At 40.2% G+C, this 17,039-nt stretch overlaps 1 protein-coding gene across 1 annotated transcript in view; it reads left to right on the top strand.

Annotated features, from left to right (window-relative positions):
- LOC145439514 (cornifelin homolog A-like) overlaps nt 1-16,227 on the top strand; it is a 428,374-nt gene extending 412,147 nt beyond the window's left edge. The window contains exons 2-4 of the mRNA XM_080316999.1: nt 7,366-7,658; nt 9,458-9,600; nt 15,382-16,227. Coding sequence (XP_080173125.1) covers nt 7,400-7,658; nt 9,458-9,600; nt 15,382-15,477 — 498 coding nt within the window. The 5' untranslated portion in view covers nt 7,366-7,399 and the 3' untranslated portion in view covers nt 15,478-16,227. The remainder of the gene's footprint in view (nt 1-7,365; nt 7,659-9,457; nt 9,601-15,381) is intronic.
- Nucleotides 16,228-17,039: the final 812 nt, after the last annotated feature.

The following is a 17,039-nucleotide window of genomic DNA, read 5'->3' as shown; positions in this document are numbered from 1 at the left end:
GATCCTCCAGAAAGATGTCACGAAAGACGCTAACATTTTGCGCAAATCATTTAAAAGTATGAGTAAACGAATGGACGTAGAATGGACGAAGTGGGCGGCAATCACGAACAAGGATCCTGACCGATTGAAGATTGTAATAAAAATGCTCCTGATTAGCTGACAGACTGATTATCTAATCATTGTTAGTAATGATTGTTTTGTAATATGTTGGTTTGCAGGTATTTCTTTTGTTAACATTGCAGATACGTTAGATTTAGGGATTTTAATAAAAGGTTCTCTGTGAATACGAACGTGATTCCGAGCGTGATCACGAACCTATGACGTCACATGACTTCACAGTGCTAATTTGAAGAACGACATTTAGATAAAGGTAAAACTGTGTAGGCGTACATTGTGCAATAGATTGCCCATGTGTCTTTCGAAAATAACAAATATGGATACTCACGCCCTATCTAGTCAAATCTCATAAACTCAAGTAGGCCTATGTTAGGATTACCATATTTTTGTTGATCAAATTCCCTATTTCCTTTAGCGCCCACTGGCGGATTTTACAATGAGGTGTGAACCAGGGATGAGCATGAGCATGGATTAGGACTTGAAAAAAACAGATTTGTGAGATTTTGTCGGATTTAGAGTGGATTGGGATAAGAGATTTTTTTCTGAACGGATTGGGATTTGGATTAACTGGGATATTGATATGTCGCGCGCGACGAATGGTGACAAACAATATTCAAATCAGTTTTTAATATACTTGTGATATACTCGGTGCGAATGAACATGAGAGGTGCAGCCCTATGCTAAATTATCTTAAATCAAGAGAATTGTTGGTTGTGAAAGACAAATTTACAATTCCTTCCTTGCATAAATAAGCATTTTTTTCAGAATTTCAAGTTAGAATCGGATAAGGATTGGATGCGGATTTGTATATACAAAAGTTATGGGTTAAGAGTTTGATTTGAAGTTTCGGATTTGGATTGGATTAGGGCATATAAATTTCAATTCCGCTCATCTCAGCTCTAGCTTCGCCTATCGACTGTATACAGCACGAGTGGAGTGAAACATAGGTTTTGAATTGTGTCATTTTATAATGTGAGCTCGGGTGATTGCTTGAGTTTGCAACAGATTTCGTCACGGGGCAGATGAAATCGTCTGGTGTGCCTTATCCGGTCCGCCGGTTGTGTGTTTCACACCCCAGATATATTGTTATGTCGGTGCGGTTATCTGATTGTGTGCTGTAACAGATCCAAAACAACATTTTTTCATCTCCCTTCCGCCCCAAAAAGCACTAATCTCGTGCCCACCATGGGGTAATCGATGCAACTTCTTGCAGGCGTACTATATGCATCTTCTTGTTAAAATTTGTGAATTAATTCTGTCAATAATATTGGTTCTTCCACATAGTACTATAAAATACACCATGTACATTGCACATCCGGTGGTTTCCCATCTTTTCTTGCCGCGAGCTCATTTCCAATTTGAAAATTATCATCGGTCCAGCTCAAAATATGATAGGCTGATTAATAAAAAATCAACCAGCCCAGACTTACGGCTTATTTTGGAAGATGATGACGTCCAACATCTTCGAAATCCCCATATTAATGACAAACGACCGCGAGGTTCAGAACAAATGTCTTAGACTAAACTAAAGCATTCAAACTGCCGTAAGTAGCTCTAGGAATATACCGTTATCTTATAATTGCGATTACAATTACACTTATTTCAGTGAATGATGGTTATTTTTATTTATTTTTGATTGCATTTTTTTTTTGCGAGGGCGGTGCGTGGTTCCCATATTAAAATGAATATACGTGGCATGAGATCGCGCGAAGCGCGAAGAAAAAATTCAAATAGCATAAATCTGCTTGAAAATAATATTATTTATGTTGATTTACGAAAAAAAATTGAGCTTTTATACTTGAAGCCTTCAATATTCCGGACATTCAGGCATATTTTAGAATTTCCACCCGGACGCAGTTTTTACAGGGAAATTCCGGACATGTCCGGGTAATTCCGGACGTATGGCAACCCTAGCCAATGTACCTGTACATTGTACATTGTAAAAATGTGTGTACAAAACTATGTGTATATTCATTAGAATTGATGGATAGTGGCCTGCATTCCTGTACCCCCTTGTTGAAGTTATCATAAATACGGATTGATTGTTTCTAATTTCCGACATCGCATAACTGGATGTATAAATGCACAATGCAAAAGCGTAACTTTTTACCTGAGACTTGATGCATTCTCTTCATCAATATCGTTAAATTTACGATTGATGACCTGGGCGAGCGTAGTTGGATGACTGTATCTACGTTCTACTGGTATTGTATCATGTTCGTAGTCCTGTGTGATTGCGCACCATGCTAACAGCAATGACTGTAGATCAGTGGTGTCAAACATACGGTGCGCGGGGCGCATCTGGCCCGAGAAGCAATTCTGAGTAGGTTGGAAAAATGCTTGTATTTTCCAAGATATTTCAGTAAGAAATACTTTCATTAAATAATTAAATAACAAATGTTTCATTACGTTCAATGCTTATATACCGCATTATAACTACCTCACAGCGGTGATATGGTCTACTCAAGTCGTCATTGGGAACCAAGTTGCTGGCATTGACACCCAATTCCAGAAAGCCTGAGTTCACTTTTCTCACTGTCCCTAATTAAATTACCACCGTGAATGTTACCATCGAGAATGCGCAATACAGCATAACAACCCCGTATGTTATCTTCGAACAACAGAATGTCTACAATAGTATCGCTATGCATTGCGAAGATGCTACTTTAGGACGCAACATATGTGATATTTTCAAAATTCTATAAACCCCAATAAGCCAGCTTACCTATGTAAAATAAATGATAGAGTGTGCGAGTGAAGGGAAAACGCTCGGGACATTACTCTACAATAGTATAGCTATAGAGCAGTGACGCCTATGTTGAGAATGGTCACGTCTATTGACATTATACGTTTCAAATACTATAGTTACTGATCAACTCAAAATGCCGCTGACTTGTGACGGATCACGTGCATTTACGGAGTTCGCATCACGCGCGGGTATTGACATACCCACTATAATAATAATTTATTAAAGCCCGAGATTCTCGAATGACATGCAGTAGATGGTCAATAAGCAGTCCGTTAGCGCTGTTATGCGAGTGCAGAGTTAAGGGTTCGAGCTATTGAGTTTTACCTTGTGGCAGGCAATCATGTTCTTAGATGGACATATGGAGGTCTGTCGGCATCGCTCTATCCTACAGTGTAGAATATTTATGCTCTGCTTAGTGCGGTGATTTATAGGCAATGATTTGATCATTTCTGCTCACGTTGTTATATTCAGAATTTGGAGTACAAAATAGTCGTAAGGTAACAGTTTCTTTGACCACGGAGCGTGGAACGTAGCAATTTGGTCGCCAGTTGTTTAGGAATGTACATGGAATTTTAATCTGAAATGGCGGAATTGTACTAGGAATCAGTGTTGGGATCAAGTCACTACCTTCGAGTCACGAGTCATCTCGAGTCATTGCACATTTTGACTCGAGTCAAGTCAAGTCAATCGATTTTCAAAGGTGACTCGAGTCAAGTCAAGTCACTCGTTTTTTGGAGGTGACTCGAGTCAAGTCAAGTCAAGTCAAGTCAAGTCACGAGTCAAGTCACAATTCAAGTCAAATTGAATTTTCGAAGTATGAGTGATGATTCAAATTCATTATGTTTTACTAGCTGTGTTAAAGAGATCAATTGGTCATTTATCTTGAATCAAATAACGAATATAAAGTTAAATATACATGCAAAAATGCGTTGTATCGCTCACGCACACGTAGAACTGCTAATAAAATATGTCAGTAACTGTATAGCTACATCAGGGGTGTCAAACATACGACCCGCCAAATGATTTCATTCAGCCCGCGAAGAAATTCTGAGTATATGTTGAAAATTGCGTAATTTTATCCAACAATTTCTCGAATTTGTAGTAAGAAATACTACTAATAAATATTCCTTCAAGATAGCAAATTTCGAGTATGTTCATAGGCCACATTATAACCACTCGAAAGATGGAGTTGTGATTGTAGTCATCCTCAGGAGAAGGTCGCTGACATTAACACCCGATTCCGAGAATGTGAAAAAGTGCATATATTGAGTTAAGAGTTAGTAATATTTTGGAATCATTTTGACTGGTGCGGCCCGCGAGTGATCTGAATATTTGAATTCGACCCGCGACGTCAGTTGAGTTTGACAACTCTGAGCTACATGCTACAGTCTCTTATTATGTCAGCCAAAATAGAGGATCGAATACGAAGCCTCGACAAGATAAAAGAAATTGATATCGTAAAATACACTAGCCATCTATACACATCCGTGAGGATATAAAGGCATAGAATATATTTGTTCGATTTAATTCATACAAGAGGGTTGGGAAAGGTGAGCACCGTGTAATGTACGGACAGAGTCGTCCAATAAACAGCTATACGTTGCTATTAAATTAATCTGCTACTACGACAACGTAAAGTGTGATCATTTCGTTTGCGGTCAGTGTATTTGTGATGTAACAATGTAGGATCAGTGAAACGTACAACCAGTGAATGATTGGTTGCTCTCACAAGTTACAACGGCGTATCGTGAATAATCCGAACATGCACAAAATGCATTGATTTAGTCGACTCCGTTTACTTGATGACTTGAAATTGACTCGTAAATTTTGCTCCGAGTCACGAGTCAATCCACATTTTTGAAGCGCCGAGTCAAGTCAAGTCAAGTCATTTTTGCAAAGTGACTCGAGTCAAGTCAAGTCATTCGAAAAAGTTGACTCGAGTCTGACTCGAGTCAAGTCATGACTCGAGTCATCCCAACACTGCTAGGAATATCATCATTGCTGACCTCCGAGAATTGTCGGTTTTGTATTCAAGGTGTTTCGACTGCTATGGACATTTTCACCAGACCGATATTTCGTATTGCGATTCCTTAGCTACCGGCTCGTAGCACGACCCACTTTTCTTCTATGCTTTCGTCAGACACCACTTACGTGTATCACATGATGATGAGGAGCCTAGATAAAGCTCCAGTTGAGTTGACCTTAGTCGGACTCGAACTCTCAGCCCATTGATGTTGCAGCGGTGGAGCGAACCGCTATGCTATCCCGTCCTCTGAGAGTATATCCGCATAGTATAATCCAGTGTTGGGATCAAGTCACTACCTTCGAGTCACGAGTCATTTCGAGTCATTGCACATTTTGACTCGAGTCAAGTCAAGTCAATCGATTTTCGAAGGTGACTCGAGTCAAGTCAAGTCACTCGATTTTTGGAGGTGGCTCGAGTCAAGTCGAGTCAAGTCAAGTCAAGGCACGAGTCAAGTCACAATTCAAGTCAAGTTGCCTTTTCGAAGTATGAGGCAAGATTACGTCATTGCATTTTGATGGCTGTCTGAAATAGAGATTGAGTGATCATTATTCTGATGAACGAATATAGAGTTAAATATACACGCAAGAAGGCGCTCTATCGCTCACATATACGTAGAACTGCTATACTATGTAAGTAATTGCATAGTCTTAGTTTATAGTTACCAGCCAAAATACGGAATAGAAAAACGAATTCATAAGATGCAATACATTACCCACTTACAAATTGACATGATACAATTCGAGCCTGCGCCAATAGTTGATGACTATAAACTATATTCGAATTTCAATAAAACAAGAGGTTTGATTAAGGTAAGAACAGAGAACAGAAATGTACATTTTGCTACTTTACTATACTAGTTTACAACATCGTAAGCTATAAGCTTCGACCACTTCGTTTGCGGTCAATTTATTTGTGAAGGAACAATAGAGGCACAGCGAAACGCACGATCATTGAATGATTAGTAGCTCTCACGTGTTACACGAGCGTTTCGCGAGCAATCCGACCATATGTAAGATACAATGATTTTTATCGACACCGATTACTTGATGACTTGAAATTGACTCGTGAATTTTGCTCCGAGTCACGAGTCAATCCACATTTTTGATACGCCGAGTCAAGTCAAGTCAAGTCATTTTAGCAAAGTGACTCGAGTCAAGTCAAGTCATACGAAAAAGGTGACTCGAGTCTGACTCGAGTCAAGTCATGACTCGAGTCATCCCAACACTGGTATAATCTGCGAGTAGGACTAATTATTTTTACAATACTAAAATCTTATTTGTATTTGCAGTTTAGGTAGATCATGTTTCCCGTACACTTGCCCGGTATATAGTGACGCAATGTGGATCGGCACATTCTGCATCGAACGGTTTGAACAGAAATCTCTTTGAACTTATAGCGTCACCTAGCACCTATAATTCAGGAGCGTAGGGCCTGAGAGAGTGTTCCAAATCCAGGCACGTGGTTGCATAAGAATCAATTCGGAGAACTATTTCTGTTTCTCCCGATTGCGGGATTGACACAGCGGATCAGCAGAATCTGTGTCTTATTTATCTTTTCGTTCATTATAGTTAATTTTATTTTTATTCATTAGTTATCAACTGTGAAAATTGCTCCTGTCCTGGGTGGTTCGGCTCTGAAGACTTTGTCATATCGAGCCTCCCGTCTACCTTGCATGTCGCATTTCACTGTTACATTTTTGTAGTGTAATGTTGATATGTAATGTATTCGAATAAAGATTCTCTATCTCTCTCTCTCTCTCTCTGTTGCAACCTAACCATTTAGCTTGCCCCAAACTGGTTTTCCTCGCCAGCGATAAGTTGGATTCCTGGGTTAAAACTTAAATCAGTGAGAATCGCTCACGAGACGTATAGTTTGGGAGACTTGTAGTTAGTGTACAAAGGTTTAGCTACTGAAGTACGGTTTCTGATAAAAAGAACTCAATAACAACAGTTCATTTCCATAGTTGATGCATGTTGTAGTAAGTACTGATCCGGCTCCGATCCGGCTCCGGCCAAAATTGAAATAATCCGTCCGGATATCCAATCCGGCTCCGGTCCATGCTCCGCACCAAATCATGTGGATTTGGGTTTTATGATACGTTTTACGTACGTCTGCTAGACTTTTTACATTGAACAGCGATGCATTCTTTCTATCGATTTCGTTCATATCAATAATAATTGATTGGTTGAGTAGTACAAATCGCTGACTTGCTATATAGTGGGGTTCCCATACGTCCTTCTTTATGAGGATTTGTCCTTTTTTCTGAGATTTTAGCCTCTTTTTTAGAATTTTGGTTAAAGATTACCAATGGTGCCGTGAAGGGTACGGAAGGTGCACTTAACCCTACCAATCAAAAGCTCCGCTGAAGCCCCATCCGTGACCTGGCTTCGTTGTTGAAAACGCTGCTCCAAAACGCATTGACGCGGGTGTATTACAAACCACGTCTAATAACTGCATGTTAACTTTGATTTAGATTAGTCATAGCGTTCCCAATATTATAGCACAACATGGACTCTGATAAATCGCCGATCATGCAACATCAGTATACTCCGCCTACTTCTGTGGGCCAACCTACTCCAGGACCTCCTCCTTATGGCCCAACTGGACCATACCACGTACCGCAACCTTCGCAGAGTTTTGCTGGGGGCACATGGAAACAAGGTCCGATAACTAGTCAACCACAGATGCAATATCGTCCAAGTGACCTTCAAATACCGAAGCCGTGGTCTACAAGTCTTTGCGATTGCTGTGACAAGCCCGGTGCATGTAAGTATAGCCTATATGCTAGGGTTACCATATTTTGGAAATCTGAAAAGAGGACACTTTTCAGAATTTCAGACATGCAAAACCGGTGGAAAATTTGAAAGTAATGGTAAATCTAAATGTCAACTTTGTCGCCCAGCGACCGAAATACAGTTTTCCCCTTCAAATTGTCAGGCAATTGACTAAAAAAGGTCATCTCCGTCTCAACTCCCGAAATACCCACCTGAGCGTAACTCCAATGCTGATTTACGGCATCTCAGTCGATTTTGACCGTAAATTAGACCAAAAGTCTCAAAGAAGTGGACAGAGGAAACTTTCAAAAAAGTAAAAAAGAGGACAAATCCTCTTAAAAGAGGACAAATCCTCTTAAAAGAGGACGTATGGTAACCCACTATATGCGTACTTAAGAAAAGCCGTATTGCTGACCGCTGTAATTGAAGTTACATTGAAAACAAATGGATTTATAAAGCACACCTGTTTTAAGCAATTTTTACAGCTGGCTAAAATAGTATTCATCTTTTATTACAATGCAAATACGCTTGAAACAGCCAACCTGAACATGCGACAATAAGTTAGATAATAATACGCCCAGCATATGCGACATTGCAATCTTGGAAGGCAGATAATGAAATTCTGCGCCAGTTTTAGAGATGTGCGAACACAGTTTTTCATCTTCGTTAATATAGATAGAAGAACGTCCAGTTACTCATTCGAGCACTGAGCCATATGTAATCGGTCAATGTTATGCTTATGAAAACCGCGTAATTATTTTGCAATTCCTATATATTTCAGTTTCATTTTAGTGTAGGAGTGTCGCCGAATACCAAAAGTTTAAAAAGTGTGTCGCGGGTGAAAAGGGGTTGAATAGCACTGAACTAAATCAATGATGATTCCAAGCTGCGCAAATGACTGTAGCTCGTAAGGGATAATCCCTTGGGACATGTGTTCTCAAACAGGTGTACGCGCCCCAAGGGCAGCCTGCCGCGCGAGAGAATTTACGGGAATCCGCTAGCAACTTAATATATCTCTGGCGCTGAGATAATTTTCTGCGGCAGCGATTTTAACTTTCGGGCCTATGTGACAAGCGAGAAAAAAGTTTTAACGTACAAATGTAGCGTTTATTAAGGCTTAAACCACCATGCCTTTACATTTTTATGTAACGTTACTCGAATCTTCTACACGCTATACTTGATAGCATTATTGCAATCTTCGCAGTGTTTTGCTGCTATATATATATACAGGTCTAGCTCTGTCTGCGTTCAGACTAAGAGCACCATCACCGAGGTGATGGAAGTATTCATCGAAGAAAGAGAGCATCAAAGATTTCAAATTGTCAATTAAAGTAGAATATAGTTGATGGAACTGGTCTAGAATGGTCAAGTTCAATCCAGCAGTGTAAAAACTAAGCGAAGAATCATTTACACTTACCCTCCACTTACAGTTGGGGACTATGTTAAGGGGGATATTTCGACTTGAATGTCGCCGAAGCGCTTAACGGGATGGTGATGTTGGGAACTAGGCCTACTGCCCGCAGCAATATTACAGCATTACTGTATAGCCTAATTGTGTATGATTTAGGTTCACGGCTTCAAACTGATGGGATTGTCGTATCATTGCCGGTATTCAGTACGGCGTCGACGCATGATATGCAGTTCTGCAAAGTCTGTCAATATAATCAGACAATCTGGAAAATTAATCGCATATATGCACTGTGTTTTTTATTTATAGTTATTTGCAACGATATACTTCAAGAATTTAATGTTACACCAAGTTTCATATAATGTACCAGCAAATGTTTTCAGGTATTCTATATTTCTTTTGCCCTTGCGTGTTCTCTGGATATCTCGCGAAACGACTAGGATCATCGTTCGGGTATGGATGCTGGTGCGGCCGACATTTCGAAACAATATCCAGACCCTACATCAGAGCCAAACACGGTATCGATGTAAGTCTGCAACTTCTTATCTCGCTGAGATCGGTTAATGGCATTGGCGATGACCTTGTATATTTGTTGCAGCGTTCATGCTGCGCTGATTTATACAATACTATACTACACTAGGGTTACCATATTTTTGTGGCTAAAATTCCGGACTCTCATTAGCGCCAACTAGCGGGTTTAGCGATGAGGTATGGAGAAATTGTCAGTCAATATGACGTCACACCAGCAAATGTTTGTCTATCGACTGTATACAGAAGTGGAGTGGAACAAAGGCTCAGAATCGCGCCATCTCTAATGTGAGCAATGTTCCCTCTAATTTTTCGCGAGTCTGCGCAAACATGCCAACTCACTGCGCAGGCCCTTGGACAACAGTGCGCAACCAGGCCCCCCATATGGGGATAAGCCGAACTTCTGGGACGCTTCGCCCTCCAGACCCCCCTCAGGCTATACGCTGTTTCCCGCTACTTATCTGCTTCTTTGGGTCTACCGTTTACTGAGTCACCTTCTCTCGCGTAAACGCGCGAAGCGCGAGAAATTCTTTTAATTCATGACTGAATCGGTCAATATGATCGGGAATTGCGTAGGCCTATATATTGCTATCAATTTTTATCCTCTCTCTGCTCACGTAATCTGATCTACCGGTAGAGCTGAGGGAGGTGTGTTTGAAAAGGTAGGACCCCTCCATAATAATTTAACATCTCCCGGTGCATATACCCGTTGGCAGGAGCGAAACAGCACTTCGTTAGCCCACCCCCCCAAGAAAACTGGAGTCTTGAGCTCCCATAGGGTGATAAACTGCCCCCCCCCCCATTATATTGTTCGCTTTTGCCACGAAATTATAGCAGTACTGTCTAGTGAGCCAACGCGAAGCGCGAAAATTTTCGATAATTCATGATAAAATCGGTCAATAAGATCGGGAAATGCATATTTTTTGCTATCTATTCCTTGTCCTCTCTGCTCACGTTTAATCAGATTTACCGGTAGAGCTGACTGAGGTGTCTTTGAAACTGCAGAGCCCGTAAATAATAATTGGACATCTTCGGGCGGGCGGACCCGTTGGTATGGCTTCGTTACATGATGTTATTTTGTGATCTCCTGTCTGTTATATCAAAAATATGGAATCGCCCAAACATACTAAACTGAAAGATCACACGATTTCGGATTGGTATTTCTTTACTGGCATATAATTTTTTTCCTGCGGGATGGTATTTAATTGTCTTGTGAGGTTCAGATTGCCAAGACAGGATCATTCGGCGCCAGTCATTTAGGCGCCTATATGGACGATTAAACCTATATGTATTTTGTATACCGAAGTTTTCGGTCAGCATAGGGCAGTCTTTTACGGCCAAGGTTTTCTCGCTGCCGATCGTTCTGGCATGGTTGCAGCGTTTCTCGATCAACGTTTGCAAGGGGATGGATTTTTCAACAATGTTGGTGCTTGTAGGCCTACTTGCATATTCTGCATATTATTCTATCTCACCATACGTGATCAGATTTGCCTGATGAAAGTGATGACTTCGAAAATTCACGGCATGTATAATTGTACAGTAAATCTTACACAATGTTCATGCCACACGGAGAAGACTATTCGTTAGTTTCTCGCTCGCCCATTGTTATTTAGCCATTCCCAGAAAAGATTGTGTTACTGAAATGATATCAGTATCGCTCACGCGTACGAGACCATACTAAAAGAAAAATCTCTTCCGTGAGGCGCACGTCATTGCAAATTATCATTTCTTCACAGACCGCAATATTTACCTTTACTGGCCGCACTTGTACCTCGGTTTCAGACTTCACCGATAACACTATTGGCCCCTGGCAATGTTCCCTCTGGTTTTTCACGAGTCTGCGCGCTTGCGCGGTCCCTTGGAGAACAACAATTAGAAAAAAGAAAAAAAGTCATCCCTATCTATTTTTTTGTGCGCAGCGAAGATTTTCTGTGCGCAGAGACCGGTTCAGCACTGCGCATTTGCGCACGTGCGCAGCTTAGAGGGAACATTGAATGTGAGCCCTGGTAACTTCTTGGTTCTGCAACAGATTTCTTCACTGGCCGGATAAAATCGACTCGTGAACCGTATCCGGTCCGCCGCTCGTGTGTTTGACAGCCCTGCTATACTGTTAGGTCGAAGTGCTTATCTAGTTGTGTGTTGCAACCAGGTCCGAAACAACATTTTTCCAACCCACTTCCGCACAAAAAGCACTGATCTTGGGCCCACCATTAGGTAGGCTAAATCGATTTAACTTCTTGGGGGCCTATTATATGCTTTGGGTTGTTATATTGTGTGAATGAATTATGTCAATAATATTGGTTCGTCCATCAATTACTATAAAATGCACCAGAAGGTTGCATATCCGGTCGTTTCCAACATTTTATGGTCGCGATCTCATTTCCAATTTTAAAATGTTCCGTGGTCCAGCTCCGAAATTGATAGGCTGGTTACTAAAAAAGGTCAGCTTGCCCAGACTTACTTACGGCCTATTTTGGAAGCTGATAACGTCCAACATCTTCGCGATCCCCAGAATAAAGGAAAACGAACCCCAGGTTTAGAACAACTGTCTTTTACTAAAGCATTCAAACGGCCTTAACCAACTCTAGGAATATACCGTTATCTTATAATTGCGATTACAATTACACTTATTTCAGTGAATGATGGTTATTTTTATTCATTTTTGATTGCATTCTTTGCGTGGTCCCAATATAAATATGAATGTACGATGCACTAAATCGCTCAGAGTGGGAATAAAAATTCCAAATAGCATAAATCTGCGTGAAAATAATATTTGAGCCTACTTCAAGCCTTCAAAAGTTCGTACAGTTAGGCATATTTTATTATTGCCTCCCGGGCGCAGTTTTTACAGTGAAATTCCGGACATGTCAGGAAAATTCCGGACGTATGGCAACCCTATGCTGCATATGTCTACTATAATTAACCAGTGCTTTTCAACCTGTGGGATGGTACGCGCTTGCGCATTGTAGTGTCGACAACGATGTCTTGATAACTAAAATTTACTCGAAAATTTTCAATTAAATAGTATATTCATATTGAAATGAACCCGAATATTTTCGGCTGACACTCGTCAGGGGTAATCGTCAGCAACTAGTAGAGAATTGGAAAGAACATTGTATATCAACAATCGTATCACAAAATATGACGTCACCAGCATGAAATTTCGAATGAGAGAGCGTTCAATGTACTATTTTTAGGTGATACACGAACTCCTTTTGTTGACAGAGTTTTGGTTGGTGTATTTTGATAAAAGTTGATTCCAAGGCACACTTGGGATCACTGTGTGCCTTGGAATCAACTTTTATCAAAATACACCAACCAAAACTCTGTCAACAAAAGGAGTTCGTGTATCACCTAAAAATAGTACATTGAACGCTCTCTCATTCGAAATTTCATGCTGGTGACGTCATATTTTGTGATACGATTGTTGATATACAATGTTCTTTCCAATTCTCTACTAGTTGCTGACGATTACCCCTGACGAGTGTCAGCCGAAAATATTCGGGTTCATTTCAATATGAATATACTATTTAATTGTATATTGAAGTTCTGTACCTCCAAGAAGCTCTTCGAAAATTTTCCATCGAGTCACGAGTCATTTTTGAGAGCTAAGTCAAGTCATATTTGCAAAGTGACTCGAGTCAAGTCAAGTCATGTCATCTGAAATAGTTGAATTGGCGTCTCCCAACACCATACTATATTATACTATATTCAGCTTATAACTAGGGCTGGGAAAAATCGAGTAGGCTACCTGAGTGATTTGATTCTGAATTACGGAATATGCTTCGAGTCGAGTCGAGTAATCGAGTATCACTCAGTATGACGTCATAACCGAATGTAATATGTCAACGTTTAAATATGTACCTTTTATGCGACTACAAAGAATATAATGCCTGTTATCTATCACATTAAAGATACTTAGGTATTTTTTCGACCATACCGATTTCATTGCACTTGGTGCCAATGTTGTGGGATGATCAGGACTTCGGAAATGTGCTATTCCCAGTAACGTTCGTAGCTTGTACTATATGTTTCGTATGCTACAATACGATTAATCAAAGGTTCAAGACTTCAACAGTGAAAATTAGTATCGTTCCCGTTGATAAATTAGCTTTTAGTGGCGAGGACAGTATAATTTCAGTACTCGAGAAATCGTCTTTTACTACTAGACTCACATCATTAAAATTACCACTCGATTCAGATTCGAGTAGGGGAGATGTGGTACCGATGGATCACTGGGACCGAAAATACTTTGAAAATTCTCTATGATAATTCCATGATTACACTTCGTGAACTTGTCTACAATTGCATGCTGGCAAAATCTTTCCTCACATACAAAAAAATTCGACGTGGGCGAGCTATGGGGTCTCTCACAGATGATTTTTGTTTTGGGGGGTCTAAACTAAATTTAGATTGACATATACATTTTTCTTTGTAACCGTCAACACGAACAAACCAGCAATAATTTTTATTGTGAAGTGTAGGGCTTGTATCAGGCTATATAATGGCACCTATTATTTTTTTCAGTACTTTCCTTGAGTGGACTTTTTTCGATTCATGTATAAAATTCGTAGGGTGGGGACCGATGATACAATAGCCAAATCAAGCAAAATAATCAAGCATACTAATCATGAAACAAATGAAACATGCCTACGTACAGAAAATCTTTATCTAATAATTGGATATGATGTTTTATCGCTATAACGAGGTATTTGGAAGTCACACTGTCGATTTTCAGGCAATATGTATGTACCCACAAATTTATAAGTTCGAGCCTAAATCGAAACGTGATTTTATGACAACATTTGAGTTAATATTTATTCTATTTTTTGACAGTTGTGACCAAACATTCTTCTTTGGCTTGCAGCAGCTTAGATTATAATACTGAGCAAGAAAAGTAGTCACATTTGAGTTTTTTAGGGTATATGTGTCATAGGTCCCCGGGTCGTGTGTCATTGGACCCACCGGGTGGGGACCGATGACACGTTCGAGCAACAAATTTTGAACGTCCATAAATATTTTTTGAAAAGACGGGTATTCGTGTATATGTGCGTGATAGGTAGAGCTTGTATCAAAGTGCTGAGCCAGCAAAAGATCTGCTGTTTTCGGCTGAACATTTTGGGGCCAGCGACCATTTTCCAATTATTGATCCATCGGTACCACATCTCCCCTACTCGAATCATTGTGCCAAGCCCTACTTATAACACTCTCATTCTCATGCAATACGTAGCAATTCATCCTACTCCGAAAATTTCATATCATGCAGTAAATTTCATACGTAAGTAGGAAGTGGATGCCGGGAATTACAGGTAATGCCATTACTTATCAAAGAACGATTTTATACTCTAAAAAAGTAATTATTACCAAGGCGACGCAAACCTATAAAACAGGACATTGCAATATAGAAATACGAACGCATGGTGCTATACATGCTATACATCGGCGGAGAAGAGACTTGAGACTAATGAGACCTAAGACAAAACCAGTCTGCGGAAGTAGGCCCATGCCGGTGGCAAAAGCCCACTTTGAAAATTGCGTAAAGTACTTCATCGACTGGCCTACTGGCCACTTGGTATATATAGTATGTTTATAATGTAGGGCCACTCACACCAAGCGATATTTACCAGAATACAGTCATACTGCTGTAAAGGGCGTCGCAAGATATCACATAAAATTTTGCCATAAAAATATATAGCTTACCCTATCAATATACTTCGTTATTCTGTTGTATTCTAACATGTTTATCATTGTCATACGACTAACACTTGGCTATATTTAGGGTGATTTCTGCAACGACTGCTTGATAACGACATTTTGTGGAGCGTGCAGCACTTGCCAAGTCGACAGAGAGCTTGATCGGCTTGGATATCCTTGATTGCGAACTCACGTATATATATTGTATAAGATCTTCTTCCAGCATGTAATTAGACTTGCCGATTTTTCATCTGTTATATATTTCCAGTGCAATAAATTCACCAGTGCATAGTAGCCTACATACGTAGTACGTAGCATAAATTTTCAGTATATCAGATCAGGATCGAATAGGATCCCAACTTTCTTAGGGATTTTAATTCAACTTCAAAATTTTTCTCGCGCTTGGCGCAATTCAGGTTAGTAAGTTTTTTAGTTTTTAATATAATAGGGCTCTTGTAATCCGAACCCCTTCGATTCAAATGCGAACCGCAGAGGAAAATGATGCAGTCTATAAAGGAAAGTCAGGGATATCTAGTTCTAGTTCTAGATATCCCTGAGAAAAACAGTTTGGAATCGTGTGCGTCTCACAAATGATGGTTTTGCTGCTGCGTTCCAGTATTTATATTTCGACCATACTGATAATCCTGTGATCAACATTTTCGAAGACATCCCCTACATCAACTCTACCGGTAAATCTGATCACATGGACTGAGAAAGGAAAAATATTTGACAGTAATATGTGCAAATAACAATATTACCGCGGAATTTCTTTCCTGCAGTTAAAAAATATTTTCGCGCATCGCGACTGGACAACGAATACCATTGACTTGCCATTTCAACGACTACTCCAAGTCGTTTCGACACCTTCCTATCTTTTCATTGTACCGCAATCCTGTGGTGTTTTAATTTGAATAAAATGTTAATAACATGATTATTTGATTGATTGCATGATTGATTGATTGATTGATACCATTAAAATACTGGCGATTTCGGTGCGAATAGCAAGTCTGAGAGGGCGCTCCGCTTTTACACCTAGAGTGTTTTATGCGCAAGGTATTTCACAAGTAAACAGTGATGGCACAGGTCACCACCAGAATAGTCCGCGATGCGAAGTCCCCCAGTATAGCCAACTTAACGTGCATATTTGGCATCCAGGTGTGCCATTGCGGCAGTCCGCGGCCGTTCGCTAATCGATATAAGGTTGAACACCACTGGATTAAGCGATTGGATAGATATATTTTACGTGGGAAGAACAACTCAGCGCTTGCAGGAACGCATCAAACGACATGTTCCGAGCGTTATCAGATCGCGTACATTGGACTCTCGCGAAGATGCAGCCGTAACTAGCGTTGGGACCCCGGGAGATCCCGATCCCGGGATTACTCCCAATGAAATCCCGGGATTTGTAAAGAGCATTTTCCAAGGCTTACGTAGCGCCATTTCTCGTATTTTGGTAATAAAGCAATGTCACAAACTCTGCTGATTGTCTAAAACAATTCACAATTATTTGATATTAAACCCAGCTATGGCATAACAATGTACTACACAATCACTGCCGTCGTAGTCTACGAATCGTAGCAGTGTAACTGAGTATCGGAAAGTCACAAGGACGGTGCTGTGGAGGTGAAATACAGGTCGAATAATGGCGAATTTCGAAGATGTCAATGTAAATAGAAAATCACATGTTTAGCGAAACTGTTTGTTTTATAAATCTACATAAAAAGCCAAATGCAACTTATGTCA

The sequence above is a fragment of the Botryllus schlosseri genome, chromosome 5, assembly GCF_051294905.1.
Source record: "Botryllus schlosseri isolate E-star chromosome 5, Bs_hap1, whole genome shotgun sequence".
Classification (NCBI taxonomy): Eukaryota; Metazoa; Chordata; class Ascidiacea; order Stolidobranchia; family Styelidae; genus Botryllus; species Botryllus schlosseri.
Note: the sequence above shows the minus strand (reverse complement) of the source record. Positions and strands in the feature narration are given on the sequence as shown.